Source organism: Hyperolius riggenbachi, chromosome 12 (genome assembly GCF_040937935.1).
Source record: "Hyperolius riggenbachi isolate aHypRig1 chromosome 12, aHypRig1.pri, whole genome shotgun sequence".
Classification (NCBI taxonomy): Eukaryota; Metazoa; Chordata; class Amphibia; order Anura; family Hyperoliidae; genus Hyperolius; species Hyperolius riggenbachi.
The window spans coordinates 121,719,017-121,737,789 of NC_090657.1; the positions used below are offsets into that span (position 1 = coordinate 121,719,017).

General features: G+C 45.4%; 1 protein-coding gene across 1 annotated transcript in view; it reads right to left on the reverse strand.

Annotated features, from left to right (window-relative positions):
- Window positions 1-1,475: 1,475 nt before the first annotated feature.
- CBX2 (chromobox 2) overlaps window positions 1,476-18,773 on the reverse strand; it is a 203,300-nt gene continuing 186,002 nt past the window's right edge. The window contains exons 6-8 of the mRNA XM_068264516.1: window positions 9,923-10,177; window positions 6,610-6,696; window positions 1,476-3,631 (exon numbers count right to left, since the gene is read on the reverse strand). Of these exons, the coding sequence (XP_068120617.1) occupies window positions 3,575-3,631; window positions 6,610-6,696; window positions 9,923-10,177 (399 nt within the window). The 3' untranslated portion in view covers window positions 1,476-3,574. The remainder of the gene's footprint in view (window positions 3,632-6,609; window positions 6,697-9,922; window positions 10,178-18,773) is intronic.

An 18,773-nucleotide genomic window follows, 5' to 3' on the forward strand; every position in this document is an offset into this window, starting at 1 on the left:
ACTGCTGGACTTTATAACCTTCAGTCCAGGTCTCTCTAGGGGCCGAGGGCCTGTACCGCTGCTGACATTATTACCTGCTGCTGTGTCAAACCTTATGATACCTACCTCTGCTGCTGTGACAACTTCAACTGCTGGACTTTATAACCTTCAATCCAGGTCTCTCTAGGGGCCGAGGGCCTGTACCGCTGCTGACATTATTACCTGCTGCTGTGTCAAACCTTATGATACCTACTTCTGCTGCTGTGACAACTTCAACTGCTGGACTTTATAACCTTCAATCCAGGTCTCTCTAGGGGTCGAGGGCCTGTACCGCTGCTGACATTATTACCTGCTGCTGTGTCAAACTTTATGATACCTACCTCTGCTGCTGGGACAACTTCAACTTCTGGACTTTATAACCTTCAATCCAGATCTCTCTAGGGGCCGAGGGCCTGTACCGCTGCTGACATTATTACCTGCTGCTGTGTCAAACCTTATGATACCTACTTCTGCTGCTGGGACATTTACAACTGCTGGACTTTATAACCTTCAATCCAAGTCTCTCTAGGGGCCGAGGGCCTGTACCGCTGCTGACATTATTACCTGCTGCTGTGTCCAACCTTATGATACCTACCTCTGCTGCTGGGACAACTTCAACTGCTGGACTTTATAACCTTCAATCCAGGTCTCTCTAGGGGCCGAGGGCCTGTACCGCTGCTGACATTATTACCTGCTGCTGTGTCAAACCTTATGATACCTACCTCTGCTGCTGTGACAACTTCAACTGCTGGACTTTATAACCTTCAATCCAGGTCTCTCTAGGGGCCGAGGGCCTGTACCGCTGCTGACATTATTACCTGCTGCTGTGTCAAACCTTATGATACCTACTTCTGCTGCTGGGACAACTTCAACTTCTGGACTTTATAACCTTAAATCCAGGTCTCTCTAGGGGCCGAGGGCCTGTACCGCTGCTGACATTATTACCTGCTGCTGTGTCCAACCTTATGATACCTACCTCTGCTGCTGGGACAACTTCAACTGCTGGACTTTATAACCTTCAATCCAGGTTAGAGAAGTGTTGTGACCGTCACAAATTACTAAAAGTATTCTAAGTAGTAGAGTGAGAGGAAGATTTTAAATCCTGAAAAATTTGAGGGACAATTAAACTTCTGATTTAATTTCAACCGATCTTCTGAAAGAGGAAAATTTAAAATGAAGCCTTCGTTAAATTAGAAATTAGAATTTTTTTTTAGTAGATCACGCAACATTTGTTGAATGGTGTACAATGAAATTGTTAACACAGACATTACATATTGGATACTTCTCCCCATTACCAAATTAAATTTGGAGCCGACACCAGACAAAAACATACCCGGCCACCGCCAGGCCATTACCTAGTGAAAACATAAATTGGTTAATTAAAAAAAAAAAAAAAGAATGGTGGTTTTTTTAAAGCAATATTTTAATTACAATATATATAGTATAGATATAGTTCATTTCATTGGGATAAGTAATAATAAAGTTATAGACGAATGAATGGAAGGAGCGCTGAAAGGTGAAAATTGCTCTGGTGGTCAGGGGGTAAAACCCCTCAGTGGTGAAGTGGTTAATTGCAAAGTTGGGTGTGATTAATTATTCATCCCCCTTTGCTCTGAGAGCAGTCAGAGAGCAGTCAGTTGACCATACACATTGCCTGATGAGTGTTAATGACTAATTACAGTGCACCTGTGTGTATTCGAATGTCAGTTCAAATACAGCTGCTCTGTGATGGCCTAAGAGGTTGAAAAAGACAATATTGTGAGCAACAACACCATGATGTCTAAATAACACAATAGACAGGTTGGGGGTAAAGTTAGTGAGAAATTTAAAGCAGCCTTAGGCTACAAAAAGATTGTACTGCTGCCATTCTTGAAATTTTGGAAAAAAACCTTTTGGAGTCTGCAAAAGACTGGAGACTTGGGTGGAGGTTCACCTTCCAGCAGGACAACGACCATAAACATAAAGCCAGGGCAACACATTACAATGGTTAAAAAAAAAATATATATATTCATGTGTTGGAATGGCCAAGTCAAAGTCCAGATTGAAATCCAAACTGGAATCAGTAGGAAGATCTGAAAACTGCTGTTCACAAACGCTGTCCATGTAATCTGAGTTAGCTGGAGCTGTTTTGCAAAGACGAATGGGCAAGGATTTCAGTCTCTAGATGTGCAAAGCTGGTAGAGACACACCCTAAAAGACTGGCAGCTGTAATTGCAGCAAAAGGTGGTTCTACAAAGTATTTACTTTGGGGGCTGAATAATTACGCACACCAAACTTCACTTTGCAGTTATTTATTTTTTTGTAAAAAAAATTCGGAATCATGTAAAATTTACGAGCCTTTTCTCACGTGTATGTATACAACACTATATACTGGTCTTTGAGGTGGAATTAAAAAAAAAAATTACCGTATATTCCGTCGTATGAGACCACAGGGCGTATAAGATGACCCCCCCCCCCAACTTTTCCAGGTAAAATATAGAGTTTGGGATATACTCACTGTATAAGACTACACTTCTTCCAATGAACACCAAATAAAAAATATCATATGCTGGTGCTATGTATGAACAGATACTGGTGCTGTACTGTACGTGGTACCCAGTATATAACAGTATATAGGCGATTGACTGGTTGGATTGGTCAACACTCCTTGTCTCCCTGTTTATCAGAGCGGTATGGAAGAATAGACTGCGTTATGGCCATAAAACACACCTCTTTCACCTTCTGGCCTGCCCCTATTTACCTCCTTCTCTGCCTCTCAGATCGCGCACATGTGCGCCTGCGCCGTTTCAATACAGTCCCCAGCAGCGAGATATGAAAATCGGTAACAGGATAGGGCGTATCACCATGCATCAATTACACCCGCCGTATAAGACGACCCCTGACTTTTCAGAAGATTTTCAAGGTTTAAAAAGTAGCCTTATACGCCAGAATATACAGTATTTATGTTTGTGACAGTAATGGCACAAAAGGTGGAAAACTTCGAGGGGGCCAAATACTTTTGCAAACCACTGTAAGGCTTGAAGTTAAAAAACAATAACATTTTCAGATAAACAGAAGGGACTAATGATGAGAACAGTCAGAGTCAACCATCATCAGAACAACACAAAAGACCTGCATAATCATCTTGGTGCAGTCACTGTGCAGCATTCAACCTATGGCCACACTTACACAAGGAGATGCTGTATGCGAGAGTGAAGCAGAGTAAGCCTTCTCTCCGCCCGCCCCACAGCACAAACAGAGCCAAAAGAAAACCATTCAGGTTTATCTTCTTTATGATTTTCTTCTGTCTTGAGCAAGACTTCAGGAACAAGTTACATTCTTCTTTTCCCAGCAAGCTGGGAAAAAGACTCATGCAGCTGCTGTGCCTCCTGTCTGTACTGCAATACCCTCTGCCGCTGAACCTCAGCTTCTGCCTCTGCCGCCTCTCTTTGTTGAACCGTATTCGCCACATGTTGGTTAAATTGGGCTTCCTGTTGTTGCAGGCGATTTTCAAATTCTGCCCTTTGTTGCTGCATCCGGCTTTCATACTCTGACTTCCATAAAGCTAGTGTTGAAGTTAGACCCTGAACCTGAACTTCAAGCTGACCCACATGTTCACTGACATTTTCTGTGCCTGGAAAACAAAAGATGAAAAAAAAATTTTTTAATATGCATTAACCCTAAGTACTAATAAAAGTCAACTGCGATCATATTTCAATGTAAACACTAGACATTGTCGTTTCAGAGGAAACCACAGGACAGGGTCGGACTGGGAGCTGGAAAAACTGAGGAAATACACTTGCTGGCCAAGCAGCAGTAATAATCAAGTGTTGCTGCTCACAGTAAAGAAGACTTGCTGAAGGTTTTCTTTGGGTGTGATAGCATTGGGTTACTGCAGCTTGGCCAGTTTTTGCTCAGTTTTTCCCCCTCACATTCCGACACTGCCACATGATGTTGGCTATGTGTCTGATGGACTGTATGTGGCTCCGCCTAACTTGACCAATTTTAACCCCAGTCACCGCGTGACCCAGTGTGCCAACCAAGTATGGGAAGTCTGTCTTTAATACGTTAAGAATTACAGCTGTTTACATTTACTCATTGAAGTCACTAGGGAAAATCAGATTGACTGTTTGTTGCTCCGCCCTCTTTTTTGGGTCCCCAAAATGTGACAGAATGTTTCAGCTTCACTCCATGACCAAGTGACACAAGTTTGGTGAGTGTAACTTGTAACTGTAACAAAGCTTTACGAGTGGCAAAAGTTTCAAATTTTCCAATAAAAGTCTATTTGAAAAATGGGGTTTCAGATTTATACTCCTTAAACTCTGGGAGGAGTAGCGTATAGGAAATTGATACATTTTTTTGGGCCGTTGATAGCTCCACCCACTTTGGGATGACCCCCCCCCCCTAAAAAAAATATTTTTATATGGGTTGACAATATGTGGTCCGAGTAAGGGGGTCGTAGCTTCAAAATTGTAGGAGTGGCAGCGATTTGAAATTTCTCTCTGTCAAAGTCCATACAGAAACAGGGGTCTTCCAGGGTCCGCTGCAAGGGCCCAGAGTGTGGGATCGCTTAATAAAGCACAAACGACGAATAAGTGTGGAAAGTTTGGCGCTTTTACCCATAAAACTGTAGGAGGAGAAGCGTGTAGAAAATGAGGGGGGGGGGGGGGGTGCGCTACTAATAATCAAAAGAACAAGCTGAAATTTTTATTTGCTAAAGTGCTACTTTTGCCTTGTGTCGATCTGTGAGTGGGATCCATCTGATACTAACACTGGACCTTAAGAGGAACTCCAGCCTAAACAAACATACTGTCATATTAAGTTACAGTAGTTATGTTAATTAAAATAGATAGTTATTATAATCTCTTAAGCACACTATTTTAAAAGGACAGGCAAAGGTGTGTGATTTCATGATGGCAGCCATATTTTTGTTTGAAAGGAGGAGACAGGGAGCATGACACGCAGTTCCAACTGTCCTGCGTCCTGATCACCTCTCCCAGTTGCTAGTCAACGTGATTAACAAAATAGAAAATCCCATCATGCTATGCACAGAATCAGGGAAAAAAAAGCCCGGGGTTTGTTTTTTTTGAAGGACAGAGCTTTGCTAAAAATTCCGCTACAAAAATGTTTATTTGGTAAGAAAAACAAAGTTCTGATGCTGTGAAACTGTTAAAGAAACACAAAGCCTTTTCAGTTCTGCTGAGTAGATTTTTAGTCCGGAGGTTAACTTTAAGAAGATGTGCAACTGTAACTTTATCATTCAATGACACCATCCATTTTCCGGCTTGGAATAAACTTGTAAGACCCTTAGCAAGGACTTTTTAATCCACACTAGTTAGCGGGTCCGGGGAATGCATCCCCAAAACCTCTCACATGATGTCAGCAGGCAAGTTTTAGCCGATTGTGTTGTATGTCTAAATAAAATGTTGTTTAGATTATTATGTTTAAGATAACCTTTTTCATGAAAGTTATCTTTTGATAGTGTTGCACATGCGCCCAAGAGTCAATTCTTAGCTTTGTTTTATACTACTAATCAATCATGTTGACTTGGTGAATGTGCAGATTTTTGAAAATTGATTTTTGATATATTGCATTTATTTTTTGGTCTACGGTATAATTGGACGTCGGCCCGTTATCTAAGTAGTCACTGTTTAATCATTGTTAATTAACACTGAATGCATTTAGTTACAACTGACATATGCAGAAAACGATTGGTGAAGCCACAAATCGCACAACCATCAAAGGGATGGCCTACAGCAGCAGAAGACCCAAGCGGGTAACACTCATCTCCACTACAAATGGGAAAAGAGGCTACAATTTGAGCAAGTCTCCCAAAATTGTCAAAATGAAGATTGGAAAAATGTAGCCTGGTCTTATGAGTCTCGATAGATTCAGAATGTGGCGAGAAAACATTGCGAACCTGGGACCATCATGCCTTGTTACCACCGTGTAGGCTGACGGTGGTTCTGTAAATTTTTAGGAGATCTTTTCTTGCCACACTTTAGGACCCTTAGTGCCAAATTGCCAATGGGGCATCGTTTACATGCCACGGGCTACCTGAGCATTGTTTCTGACCATGTCCATCCCTTCATGAACACCATGTACCCATCATCTGATGGCCACTTCCAGCAGGATAATGCACCATGGCACAAAGAATATTGAACATGACGACAATGAGTTCACTATACTAAAATGTCCCCACAGTCACCAGATTTCAACCCAATAGAGCATCTTTGGGATGTCATGGAACAGGAGCTTCGTGCCCTGGATGTCCATTCCACAAATCTCCACCAAATGCAAGATCTATGCCGCATAGAATTAAGTCTGGTCTGAAGGGAAAAGGGGGTCAAACACCATATTAGTACGGCATTCAAAATAATCATTTAGATGAATGTAACTATTTAATGTTGAAAAATTCGACAAATTACCGTTATCAGTAATTTATATCCTATACATTGTGTTACAACCAAGTTGTGTATAACGCTGAGAAGCATGGGAGTGTAGAACAATGCCTGCTGAGAAAAATGGGGTATGAAAACTGTCATACAGTAGTGTATCAGTTCCTTCCTACTTGATGAATCTTTATGCCACAAAAATGTAAATCGAACTTACGATCAACTGGTGTGGTGGATGTGCGTCTACCAGCTGTACTCCTGCTGGCGCGGCGGAGGTTGTGCCTATGTTCCACAGACAATGAAGCTAGGGAAAATGAAAAACATGGTATTATAAATGACTGAACGATGTAATTAAAATCAAAACCCAATTTTTTACAGAACAAATAGTTTTTCAACCAGACAAGGTCTACAGTGCAAGTCAATTCTTTCTAGTACAATGGTAAACCTTTGCAACCTTTCACAGTATATACAGCAATACAATGATTACCTTACATAACAGAGTAACCAAGCAGCTCAGGGTGACCCAAACTACTAAGAATGTATAGGGGGATAAAAGGAACCAAAAAGCCCTCCTACTAAAAAAGCAAAGCTTGGTGTAATTGCCTTCTTAAAACAGAAGGAAATTTGCAATAATTCAGTTATGAATGAACATTTGTGGTTACCCACAATGCACACCTACTAAATATGCAAATTATCCCTTTTTGCCCTTGTTAAGCCAAGCAAGCATCCAGATCCGCTGGTTTATAGCAAGCCTATAGCTTTAAGTTTTACACAGCCATATCAAACCCACATGTAGACAGCCTGTTTCGGACTTTTGGTCCTCATCAGTACATGGCAGGGATTGATAAGGCTGTATGAGATAGGGCTTGGACGAGTACAACAGAGTAACCAAGCAGCTCAGGGTGACCCAAACTACTAAGAATGTATAGGGGGATAAAAGGAACCAAAAAGCCCTCCTACTAAAAAAGCAAAGCTTGGTGTAATTACCTTCTTAAAACAGAAGGAAATTTGCAATAATTCAGTTATAAATAAACATTTGTGGTTACCCACAATGCACACCAAACTAAATATGCAAATTATCCCTTTTTGCCCTTGTTAAGCCAAGCAAGCATCCAGATCCGCTGGTTTATAGCAAACCTATAGCTTTAAGTTTTACACAGCCATATCAAACCCACATGTAGACAGCCTGTTTCGGACTTTTGGTCCTCATCAGTACATGGCAGGGATTGATAAGGCTGTATGAGATAGGGCTTGGATGAGTACAACAGAGTAACCAAGCAGCTCAGGGTGACCCAAACTACTAAGAATGTATAGGGGGATAAAAGGATAGGCTTGCTATAAACCAGCGGATCTGGATGCTTGCTTGGCTTAACAAGGGCAAAAAGGGATAATTTGCATATTTAGTAGGTGTGCATTGTGGGTAACCACAAATGTTCATTTATAACTGAATTATTGCAAATTTCCTTCTGTTTTAAGAAGGCAATTACACCAAGCTTTGCTTTTTTAGTAGGAGGGCTTTTTGGTTCCTTTTATCCCCCTATACATTCTTAGTAGTTTGGGTCACCCTGAGCTGCTTGGTTACTCTGTTGTACTCGTCCAAGCCCTATCTCATACAGCCTTATCAATCCCTGCCATGTACTGATGAGGACCAAAAGTCCGAAACAGGCTGTCTACATGTGGGTTTGATATGGCTGTGTAAAACTTAAAGCTATAGGCTTGCTATAAACCAGCGGATCTGGATGCTTGCTTGGCTTAACAAGGGCAAAAAGGGATAATTTGCATATTTAGTAGGTGTGCATTGTGGGTAACCACAAATGTTCATTTATAACTGAATTATTGCAAATTTCCTTCTACCTTACATAAATTATTATGTCAAATGAAACTTAAAGTTTTGAATAGAACTTGAAGAACTATACAGGGCATAGCAACAATCACCCAATCATTAAAGCCAAGAGAATGCGCAAAATGTTAATTACCCATTATAACACCATTTCACCACCTACACTGGGATCTGACCTAATAACCCTTGTTAAATATATACTTTTTATAAATTTCACATGAATCCATATTATATCAGTTGTGACAAAGTGGCTGGCAAGGTGCCACTCTATTTGTCACAAGTGGTGTGCGTTGGACGGTATGTTGCACCCAGGTTCAGGCGCTACATCCTGTAGCAGCTCCGGAGGATAGGCTTTTGCTGACTGTCAGGAGTGACAGGGGTTAAAGCCTTGAGAAGGGTCTGGAGCTGACCAGATGTAGAGCAGGGTGGGTGCATCTGGTCGCCAGGTCCTGGGTGGAATATAGTATGCATTATATTTGTGGACTGCTGCCTGTCTAGCCCACAAAGGGTTAACAACAGAGCTAACAAGTCTCTGGAGAGGAATAGGTGAGGAGGGGTGTGTCCAGCAGGTTCTGTCAGTCTGGACAGAAAAGGTTTTCGTTTGTTTCCAGGAAGTAGCTCTGCTGAGAAGCTGCTGCAGGGGACTGCATGTGTTTGGACTGACATTTGTGTGTTACTCAACGCTGAAAGTAAGCACCCGGCCGGAGTTGGACTTACCTTTGTTTTGGTGGAATTACTTACTTTATTACTGAACTGCAAACTGTTTGTGAACCTGCTGCCAAAATAAACTTTTATTTATGTTTGCATATAAACCTGCTTGGAGCTGCTCTGTTCCTGCTACAATGCTTACCATCTGAAGCTGGTCCCTCACACAGTCCATATGTATTATTCACTTACGCCTTCTATTCTATTTTTCACTTTTGCCTATTTTATCTTACTTCTGAAGTAATGTACTATACTACAGCACAGTACTGAACATGAACAACTCTGTTTTGCGAACAATGATGTGCCCTGTTATTAATGTAACTGCTGCCATTGTTAAAGAGACACTGAAGCGAAAAAAAAAAGGATGATATTATGATTTGTATGTGTAGCACAGCTAAGAAATAAAACATTAAGAACAGATACATCAGTGTAATTGTTTCCAGTGCAGGAAGAGTTGAGAAACTCCAGTTGTTATCTCAATGCAAACAAGCCATTAAGCTCTCCGACTAAGTTAGTAGTGGAGAGGGCTGTTATCTGACTTTTATTATCTCAACTGTTCCTGGACTATTTACTTTTTCTCTGCCAGAGGAGAGGTCATTACTTATCAGACTGCTCTGAAAGACTCATTTTGAATGCTGAGTGCACATATTAGAGAATGATGCAATGTTAGAAAAAACACTATATACATGAAAAAAAAAGTATGAGAATATTTTCTTTGCTGCTAATCTTCTAGTAATTATTCATAGTACACAACCAATTCACTATATCATATATTTTTTTTCACTTCAGTGTCTCTTTAACAAATATTGCTTACAGCATGGAAACCGTCTATGACAGTGACTTACTGAGGCAAATGAAAACTTTGAAGTACAAGGTAAACAAAAAACTGCTGAAGCAGTATGATTCACAACTTTGATAACATACAGAGTGCGCTCATTTCCTTACCAATGCTTACTTTCAACATCATGAAGAAAAAAAAACTTACATGCAACCGATCGGCTACGGCGCCTACGTTTCCTACTCCGGCCTCTGTGTTTCTGTGCAGTAGGAGGAGCAGCCATTTCAGCTGCAGCAGTGGTTTCATCTGCAGCAGCAGGAGTTTCCACTGGCTCAGCTGAGTCACCGGTAGGAGGGCTGCGATCAGGGCTGGTCCTGGGAGTGATGTTGGCTGAAGAGGGTGGAGAAGAGGAGGAACGGGCCGGCTCCTGCAGTCGTGCTGTCCTACGATGATGATGACGAGCTGGAAAAGAATGTTGGAAAATTATAAAAAAAAACCACACATATTAAGTAAAGGTAAACATTGCATTGGGGAACAATAACTACACAAAGTGAATGATAGACGTTATCAATATAAGTATATACCCTTACCTAAAGAATTATTAGGAACACTCCTTCAATTTATGATTAATGCAGTTATTCTGATACCCCGTTGCTGAACTCTGCCTGTCCATTGGAGTACGTATCTGTCTCCTGAATCTGTACCTTATCTGTCTGTGTGTTAATGACCTGGCTTGTCCGACCTCGAGAACTGGCCTCACTGTTAGAGGCAGTTCCCAGACCTGTTAGTGACACTCCCTCATTGGTGTCACTCACTTTCTGTCCTTCACACTATTCTCAGCCTGGCTCCGCCCCTTGGGGTGCATCAGGCCTGTGGAAGGAATCTGATCCAGAGTAGTTGCTCTTACTGTCTAGCACCTATCCTATAGGTGCTTGGCTCAAAATATACTGTTGCACCGAACACTCATCTCTCAGGTGTCCAGAGGTTAGAATATATATCTGATTATCGTTGATACTGCAGATCATCAATAATCGGGTATATTCTGCGTTCTCGGTGATACTGCAGTTCACCGGTAATCAGACCCTCTCTGTGTTACACCTATCGTTACATAGAGGTGAGAGGATTATGGGCCAACTGATTCAAGCTGATAGAAGAGCAACGTTAACTGAAATAACCACTCATTAAAAACAAGGTATGCAGCAAAGCATTTGTGAAGACACAGCATACACAACCTTGAGGCACATGGGCTACTATAGCAGAAGAACCCACCGGGTACCACTCATCTCCACTACAAATGGGATAAAGAGGGTACAATTTGACAAAGCTCAGCAAATGTAGACAGTTGATTTGAAAATTGTTGCCCGGTGTTATCATTCTCGATAGACTCTGATGGAACCATCATTATTTATTTTATTTCAGTATTTATATAGCGCCGACATATTACTCAGCGCTGTACAGAGTGTATTCTCTTGTCACTAACTGTCCCTCAGAGAGGCTCACAATCTAGTCCCTACCATAATCATATGTTTATGTATGTATTGTATAGTGCATGCATCATAGTCTACGGACATTTTTCAGGGAGAAGCCAATTAACTGATCTGTATATTTTTGGGATGTGGGAGGAAACCAGAGTGCCAAGAGGAAACACACGGAGATATGGGCAAAATATACAAACTCGTTGAAGATGTTGACCTGGCTGGTATTCAAAGCATGGACCCAGCGTTGCAAGGCGAGAGCGCTAACCACTATGACACCGTGCTGCCCATGTCCATCATGCCTTGCTACAACTGTGCAGGCTGGTGGTGGTGATGTACTGGTGTGGGGAATGTTTTCTTGGAACACTTTAGGCCCCTAAGTGCCAATTGGGCATCATTTAAATGCCACGGGCTACCTGAGCATTGTTTCTGACCATGTCCATCCTTCATGACCACCATGTACCCATCCTCTGATGGCTACTTCCAGCCAGCAAGATAATGCACCATGCCCCCCCAAAAAAAAAAATTAAAAAAATAGTTTCTTGAAAATGCAAATGAGTTCACTGTATTAAAGTGCCCCCCCCCCCCCCCCCCAAAAAAGGTGTCACTGGTGACTATGAAAGTCGTTATAGATGAAGCATTCATTGTAGTTATTGAGAAATGTATTACAAGACAGTAGCGGTGCTCATCTGATCTAGGATATCCACGTTACTCGGATATCCTAGCTCTTTTTTCACTATTCGAGTTCGAATACCGAGCTCGAATAGTATTAGCTATCCGGGCTGTGCTATCCGAGCGCACTCGGATAGCAAGCAGCTATCCGGAGATATCCTAGCTATCCAAGCTCGGATAGCGTTACGAGCTCGGATAGCGTCACGCCAGACGTCACCTCGAGTCCTCACCAGCGAATCAGAGGGCTCCCAGCCCTCTGACTGCAGCCAATCACAGAGGGGGAGCCTGGCCAAGCCCCTCTCTATAAATAGCGGACGCCATCTTGCCTCACTCGTCGTGCTTGCGACTTACTGACTGATAGTACTGAGAGAACTGCTCCAGTGCTTTTTGTCTGTGTGCAAGTGCATTGCTATTGTTCTAAACCTAGCGTTTTTACACTCCAACACTTGATCTTCAACTGTATTGCTTTGTATTGTAGATAGATTGTATTTTAGGTAGTTTAGTTTGGGTGATTACTAGGGGGAATAGGGAGGGAGAGAGACTGTCACTGGTGCTGCTGCAGGCAGCCAGCAGTTAGGCCCTGTGCCTAGGCAAGGCAGCCTGCCCTGCTCTGTGCTCTAGTCTCTAGTTACCTTACCTGTGCTATCACCTGTCCTACTCTACTCTGGTACTACTACTACTTCTGTGTTAGATAGATTTGTACTATTTTGTAGTTCGCAAGACCCAGATTTACTGCTATACCTGTCCTGCTGTATCTGCTCTCTGTAATCTAGTCACACCTGTTGTATTATTTAGCTAGATTCTTCTATTGTTTACTTAGTAGTACTGTAGTGTACTGTTCTCTAGTCTGTGTATAGGTACCGTCCGTCACCGCGTTACCTAGGGTCTTTGTGTGCGCAGTGCACGTCTGCGCTGTCCGCATCCTCTCGTTAGTGCTACCCCCGTCCTATTGTTTATATATTTCTTCTATTGTGTATTCGCTGACTTTAACTGTAGTCTGTGTATAGGGACACCGTCAGTCAGCGTCAGCTAGGGTCTTTGTGTGAGCAGTGCGCACTCACTCGTTAGCGCTACAACGATCTCTGCTGTAGAGAACACATGTCCGTCACCTCACACACCCACCACCACCACCAGTCCCACCCCATTAAAGTACCCCACTTGTCCCACTTGCCTTTACATACATAAGGTTTATTTGTCATTTGTATAATATTAAAAATATGTCTGGCACTGGCAGCCGTGGTTTGGGCAGGGGCAGCAAGGGTAGCAAGGCCATCGCCAAGAGAGGAGGTCGTGGGCAGGGCAGCCGCGCCACCACCACCATGCGCAGTTCTGCGTCTGCACCAGTGGCTATTCCGCCATTAGCCACTGGCCGTGGACGCCTTGGCCGCCCAACAGCTGGGAGTCACGCTGCAGAGACACAGCAGCAGCAACGTGTGGCCCAGATGTTCCTCCCACCGGCAGGTCGTAGCCGTCCTATTGAGGAGAAGGACACAAACGCTGTAGTGGAAATGATGGTGGATGAGCAGGCCACCATTAGCTCTGGAACCGAGTCCTCCATCCCCGCCACCACTCCTGTTCGCAAGAGCAGCAGCAGCCGACCAGCACTGCCTGGGGAGCAGGAGGAGGAGTGCAGTTCTCCAGCCCCAGCAGGCGACATCAGCACCCTGTCACTCAGCACCTTTATATCCCAAAGCACAGCGGGGTTATGGAATGCTTTTGTGGAAGAATTGGCAGTGGAAGGAATGCTCATGGGCACTTTGGGCGGTGATGCTTTGGACAGTCAGACAGTGGTGACTGTCCATCCGCCCATGCATGCAGAAGGGGAGTTTGGGGGATCCCAGCAGGACGTGTTTGTGGAGGGGGAGGATGATGATGACAGGGTGCAGGACAAAGACTGGGTGCCATGTCTTGGGAGTGGGGATGTCATCAGCTCTGAGGAGGAGGAGGAGGAGGATGCGTCTGCGGGCCTTGGTAGAAAGATCAGCATCGCAGGCATGGGAAGGATCACAAGTGGGTGTGGTATGCAGGCCACACAGTGTGCTGATCAGGAGACGAGTTATGCCAGTGCCACCACCAGCCGCACCAAGAACCCCCCCCCAACCACCACAGGGAGACCAGCGGCAGCAGCACCTTCCAGCCGAAGGGGCAACTTCACCTCCCCAATATGGAATTTTTTCACCCTTACATATTTGGAGTGCAAGTATGCCACCTGCAACCAGTGCCGCAAACAGCTCAGCAGAGGGAAGGAGGCCTCTGCGTTTGGCACCACCTCTCTGGTCAACCACCTTTCACGAGCATGTGGAGTTCATGAAGTTGAAGGAAGCTGGCAGTGGCAGACCTGCCACCACTGCGAAGCCATCGGCAGCAGGAGTGCGTCAGCAACGCACTGCTCCTCCTCCATCTGCAACTCCTGCCGCCGACACTGAGGCCTGTCCTGGCAGTCCGAAAGTGGCCTCCTCTGCTCCCTCCACTGCTTCCCGTGCCAGCAAAAGGCCTCGCCAGACCCTGCTCAGCGACACCTTCCAGGGGGTGGTCATGGTTCTGCCTTCCAGCAGCCTTCGCGTGCGTCAGCTGAACGGCTTGCTGGCATGGGCCATGTGCTCCCAACTCCTGCCTTATTCCCTTGTGCAGGAGGGGAGCGGCATGCGTGCGTTCCTGATGTGTGCAGCCCCCGATTGGCCAATCCCCAGCAGACATTATTTTGCATGCACAGCCATCCCTGCACTTCACCTTGTGATGGCCAATGTCGGGAGAGGGCTGGAGCACGCGGTGGGTCAACGGGTCCACGTCACCATGGACTCGTGGAGCAACCGGTTTGGGGCAGGCCGCTATCTGTCCTTCACCGCGCATTGGGTCAGCTTGGTGGAAGGGGGTGAGGAGGGGGGAGCAGCATCGGCCGGCACTGTCAGAGCAGCAGCAGCAGCACCAACAACGCAGTGGGTGGTGCCACCATGCAGGGTCAGCGGAACAGCTGCAGGTTCCTCTGATCCGCTTCCATCCTCCGGCACACCAGCCCAAACCCCCCGCCTCAGCAGCAGCGTGAAGCCCCGCCACTGCCAAGCGCTGCTGGAATCGGTCAGCCTGGGGAAGACCAAACTGACGGCGAACCACGTCCTGGCCAAACTCCGAGAGCAGGAGAGGAATTGGCTGACCCACAGAGGCATCAGAGTCGGAGAGGTGGTGTCCGACAATGGGGCAAACCTGGTTGCTGCAATCAGCAGGGGAGACCTGACCCACATCCCCTGCCTGGCGCACGTCCTAAACCTGGTAGTCCAAAAGTTCCTGCGGACCTACCAGGGGATGGACCGACTCCTTGAGGCGGCAAGGAAGGTTGTGCGTCACTTCCGGCACTCGCCTGAAGCCGTGGCGAGCCTGGAAGATGTGCAGAAGGAGCTGCACCGGCCACAGCACCGGCTCATGCTCGATGTTCCAACTCGCTGGAACTCCACCCTGGCGATGTTGGAGCGTCTGGTTGAACAGAGGCAGGCAGTCTGTCAGCCAGTACATTGCACGAACAACATTTGCCTCCATCACTACAACTGGGCGTGCCGCCACCAACCTCCTGTCCATCATCTCCACGGAGGACTGGGGGCACATGCAGCAGGTGTGCTCAGTTCTGGCAACCTTCCTGCAGGCCACCAACATGGTGAGCAGGGACCATGCAATGGTGTGCGAGTGGGTGCCCATGGTGTGTGTGCTGGACAGGGCCATGTATGCACTGCTGGAAGAGGGAGCGGCAGCCTTGGACCAGCAGGAGCTGCAGGCAGCTTCACAGGCCACCTCTGAGGAGGAGGGCTCGGAGTTGGTGGAGGTCCCTGACCTTGCTGCTGATGAGGGGGAGCAGCAGAGTGCAGCTGGACTGGTGCGGGGGTGGAGATAGGATGAGGTGGAGGGGGCAGAGGAAGAGGAGGACAGCACTCTCGGCTCTGGGGATGCCAATGATGTGCCAACAGACGTGGCCAGACTCTTCACAATGGCATCGCACATGCTGAGGTGCCTGCGCAAGGACCCAAGGGTGATCCAGATGAAGCAGAGGGAGGACATCTGGATCTGCATGATGCTGGACCCACGTCTGAAGGGGAAGCTCAGCTAGTTCCAGCCTGCAGGAGGAGACCGTGCGCAACAAATGAGGGATTTGGAGCTGTCCCTTGTTGAGCGCTTGGAAGAAGCCTTCCCTCAGACATCCACCCCCACTGTCCTGCCAGCACAGAGGCAGCAGCAGGTGCCTGCATCCACCAGCAGCAAGCGCACGTGCACCACAGACCTGCTGTCTCTGACCCAAGAGCTCTACATGAGTGTAGAGCTGCCAAGGACTAGAGAGGAGGTGCCTGCAGCAGCATCCTTCTCCAGTCACAGGCAGCGCTTGACCCGCATGGTGGCTGACTACATGGGGTCCTTCAGCGGGTTTGACAGCGTGGCCCCTGTTGATCCCATGGAGTATTGGGTCAAGCACCTGCCAATCTGGAGCGAGCTTGCGCAGTACGCCCTGGAAGTGCTCTCCTGCCCCCCTTCCAGCGTACTGTCAGAGCGTTGCTTCAGTGCAGCCGGTGAAGTCGTCACTGAGAAGCGATCTCGTCTGTCTCACAAGTCTGTGGACAGACTGACGTTTCTCAAAATGAACCAGGCTTGGATGGAAGGCGAATTCATGGCCCCGGTTGTCGGCGAGAGGGGGACATGAAGTGACGACTGCCACACACACATACTGCTGCTGCTGTTGTATTTCATCCTGCTGTCTGTATCTCCACTGCCAGGGAACACATTACAAGGTGCTGCCGCCCATGCGCCACCAACTATTACGATCAACAATAGCTGCATTAATTTGAAAAAAAAAAAGAAAAAATGTAATTAATTTAGAGGTGTCTGGGTTGAAAACTGTGCTGCCCCAATTGTGTATTGGACACAATGTGGGCTTCACGACCGCTGTCTGGAACTTCATGATGTTCATTTACGGCCCTTGAACCACCGCTAGGACCCAGGGCCTACTATGTCTCGCTGCCTGCACTCCTGCCTGCTGCCAAATGCCATTCTGCCACACACACACTCATCCTCCTCACGCTGCCTGCTGCTGTATTGCCTCCTGCTGTCTGTGTGTTTCCACTGCCAGGGAACACATTACAAGGTGCTGCTGCCCATGCGCCACCAGCTATTACGCTCAACAATAGCTGCATTAATTTGGGGGAAAAAAAGGAATTAATTTAGAGGTGTCCAGGTTGAAAACTGTGCTGTCCCAATTGTGTATTGGACACAATGTGGGCTTCACGACCGCTGTCTGGAACCTCATAAGGTTCATTTACGGCCCTGGAACCACCGCTAGGAACCAGGGCCTATTATGTCAGTCACATCACACTGCCTGACACACATTACTCCTCCACCTTCTCATGCAAACACTTTTCATGAAGTTAATTTACTATTTTTGATACCTTTTTTATAACTACTACATCACCACCTAATCACTTGATGTTTTTCTTCATAAAAAAAAGGTGGTTTCATGCATCATTGACCTCCAAACAAGTTTTACAAGCTATTTAAGGCCAGCTGGAATATTTTACTCGAATACAGACTCGGATAGTGACGTCGGATATCCGAGGTCGAACCGGATATTCAATTACATCGGATATTGAACTTCAAGTGAATTCGGATAGTTTACTATCCGAATTCGACCAAACTCTAATAGGATAATGAGGTAAACGAGCAACACTGCAAGACAAGCATTTATACAGTAAATAAAAAATAATTAGTTTAATTATAAAAGTTTTTTCAGCCTTCTTGAGGCGGGCGGAGGTGCTGGTCCTCTCACTCCTACTGCTCGTCGCTGCAGCAGTCATGATGGCACACTGGCAATCCGGCAAGTCTATAAATATTACAATTGTCAAATAAGAAATACATTCTTTCAAAGGTTAACAATTTTTTTAAACAACTATGTCATGATATAGCAGCTAGTTATAATGTTGGGATAATACCGCAGCATATTTTTGCCAATTTTCTGTCGGCTGTGTACTAATTCAGATGTGTATGTATGTTAAGAGGACAGTATAGTACATTTGCATCTAAAGGTGACCTTTTGTGAATAGTGGGAGCAGGAAATGATACATTGGTTTGCTACCCTCTGTCCAGGAAATAGCTTATTATACCAATAACCAGCACTTTGGTCTGCTATGAAATACTGTCTCATATGTGTATTTTGCTTTTGTCACCTGTAACTTTTAGTAGAGAAGTCTACAGTGCCTATAACAAGAAAACGGGTAATTAGACTATTAGCCAGGCAGTGTCCAGAATTAACACCTGGACTGGATGCAGTGTGCATTGATCAAACCAGCACAGGAGCCATGAATTTAAATATGACAGCCTGCTGGAATGTTAAAGAAGCCTGGAAAACCTTACTAAGAATGCTTTTGATGTGTGTGGTAAAATACAATTTTATCTGTGAAAATTACATCTATGGGGAGATGGGAAATGTCTGGAAAAGCAATTAAAACTAGTTCATCCCTGTCCAAACGGGCTTGCAGCCTCAAGGCATATCTCCCAGCATATAAGGCAGTGCCAGATTACTATAATCATCTTCTCTTGGAGGTAGCATATAGTAGAGATGATCCCGATCAAATCAAAAATTGCTAGCTGATAACAGTGCAATTAGAGGGCAGGCAAGCTTGTAAATATACACAGCATGATACAGAAATGATCTGGAGGGTCCTTGGGAAAAAATATCTGTTTGATCTATCTCCATTGTTATAATGAATGCATGTGAAGAATTACAGATAAGGCGTGAAACAGGTTGAAAAGTTTGGATAGCCATAGACTCCAGGAGGGCTGCTTTCTGACTTGTGTGCAAGACTGGCAGGGACAGCAGTCCTATTACCTGCAACTAGTCTCTGACTCTGTGTAATGTGGGACTGCAATACAAATTAGCTCTC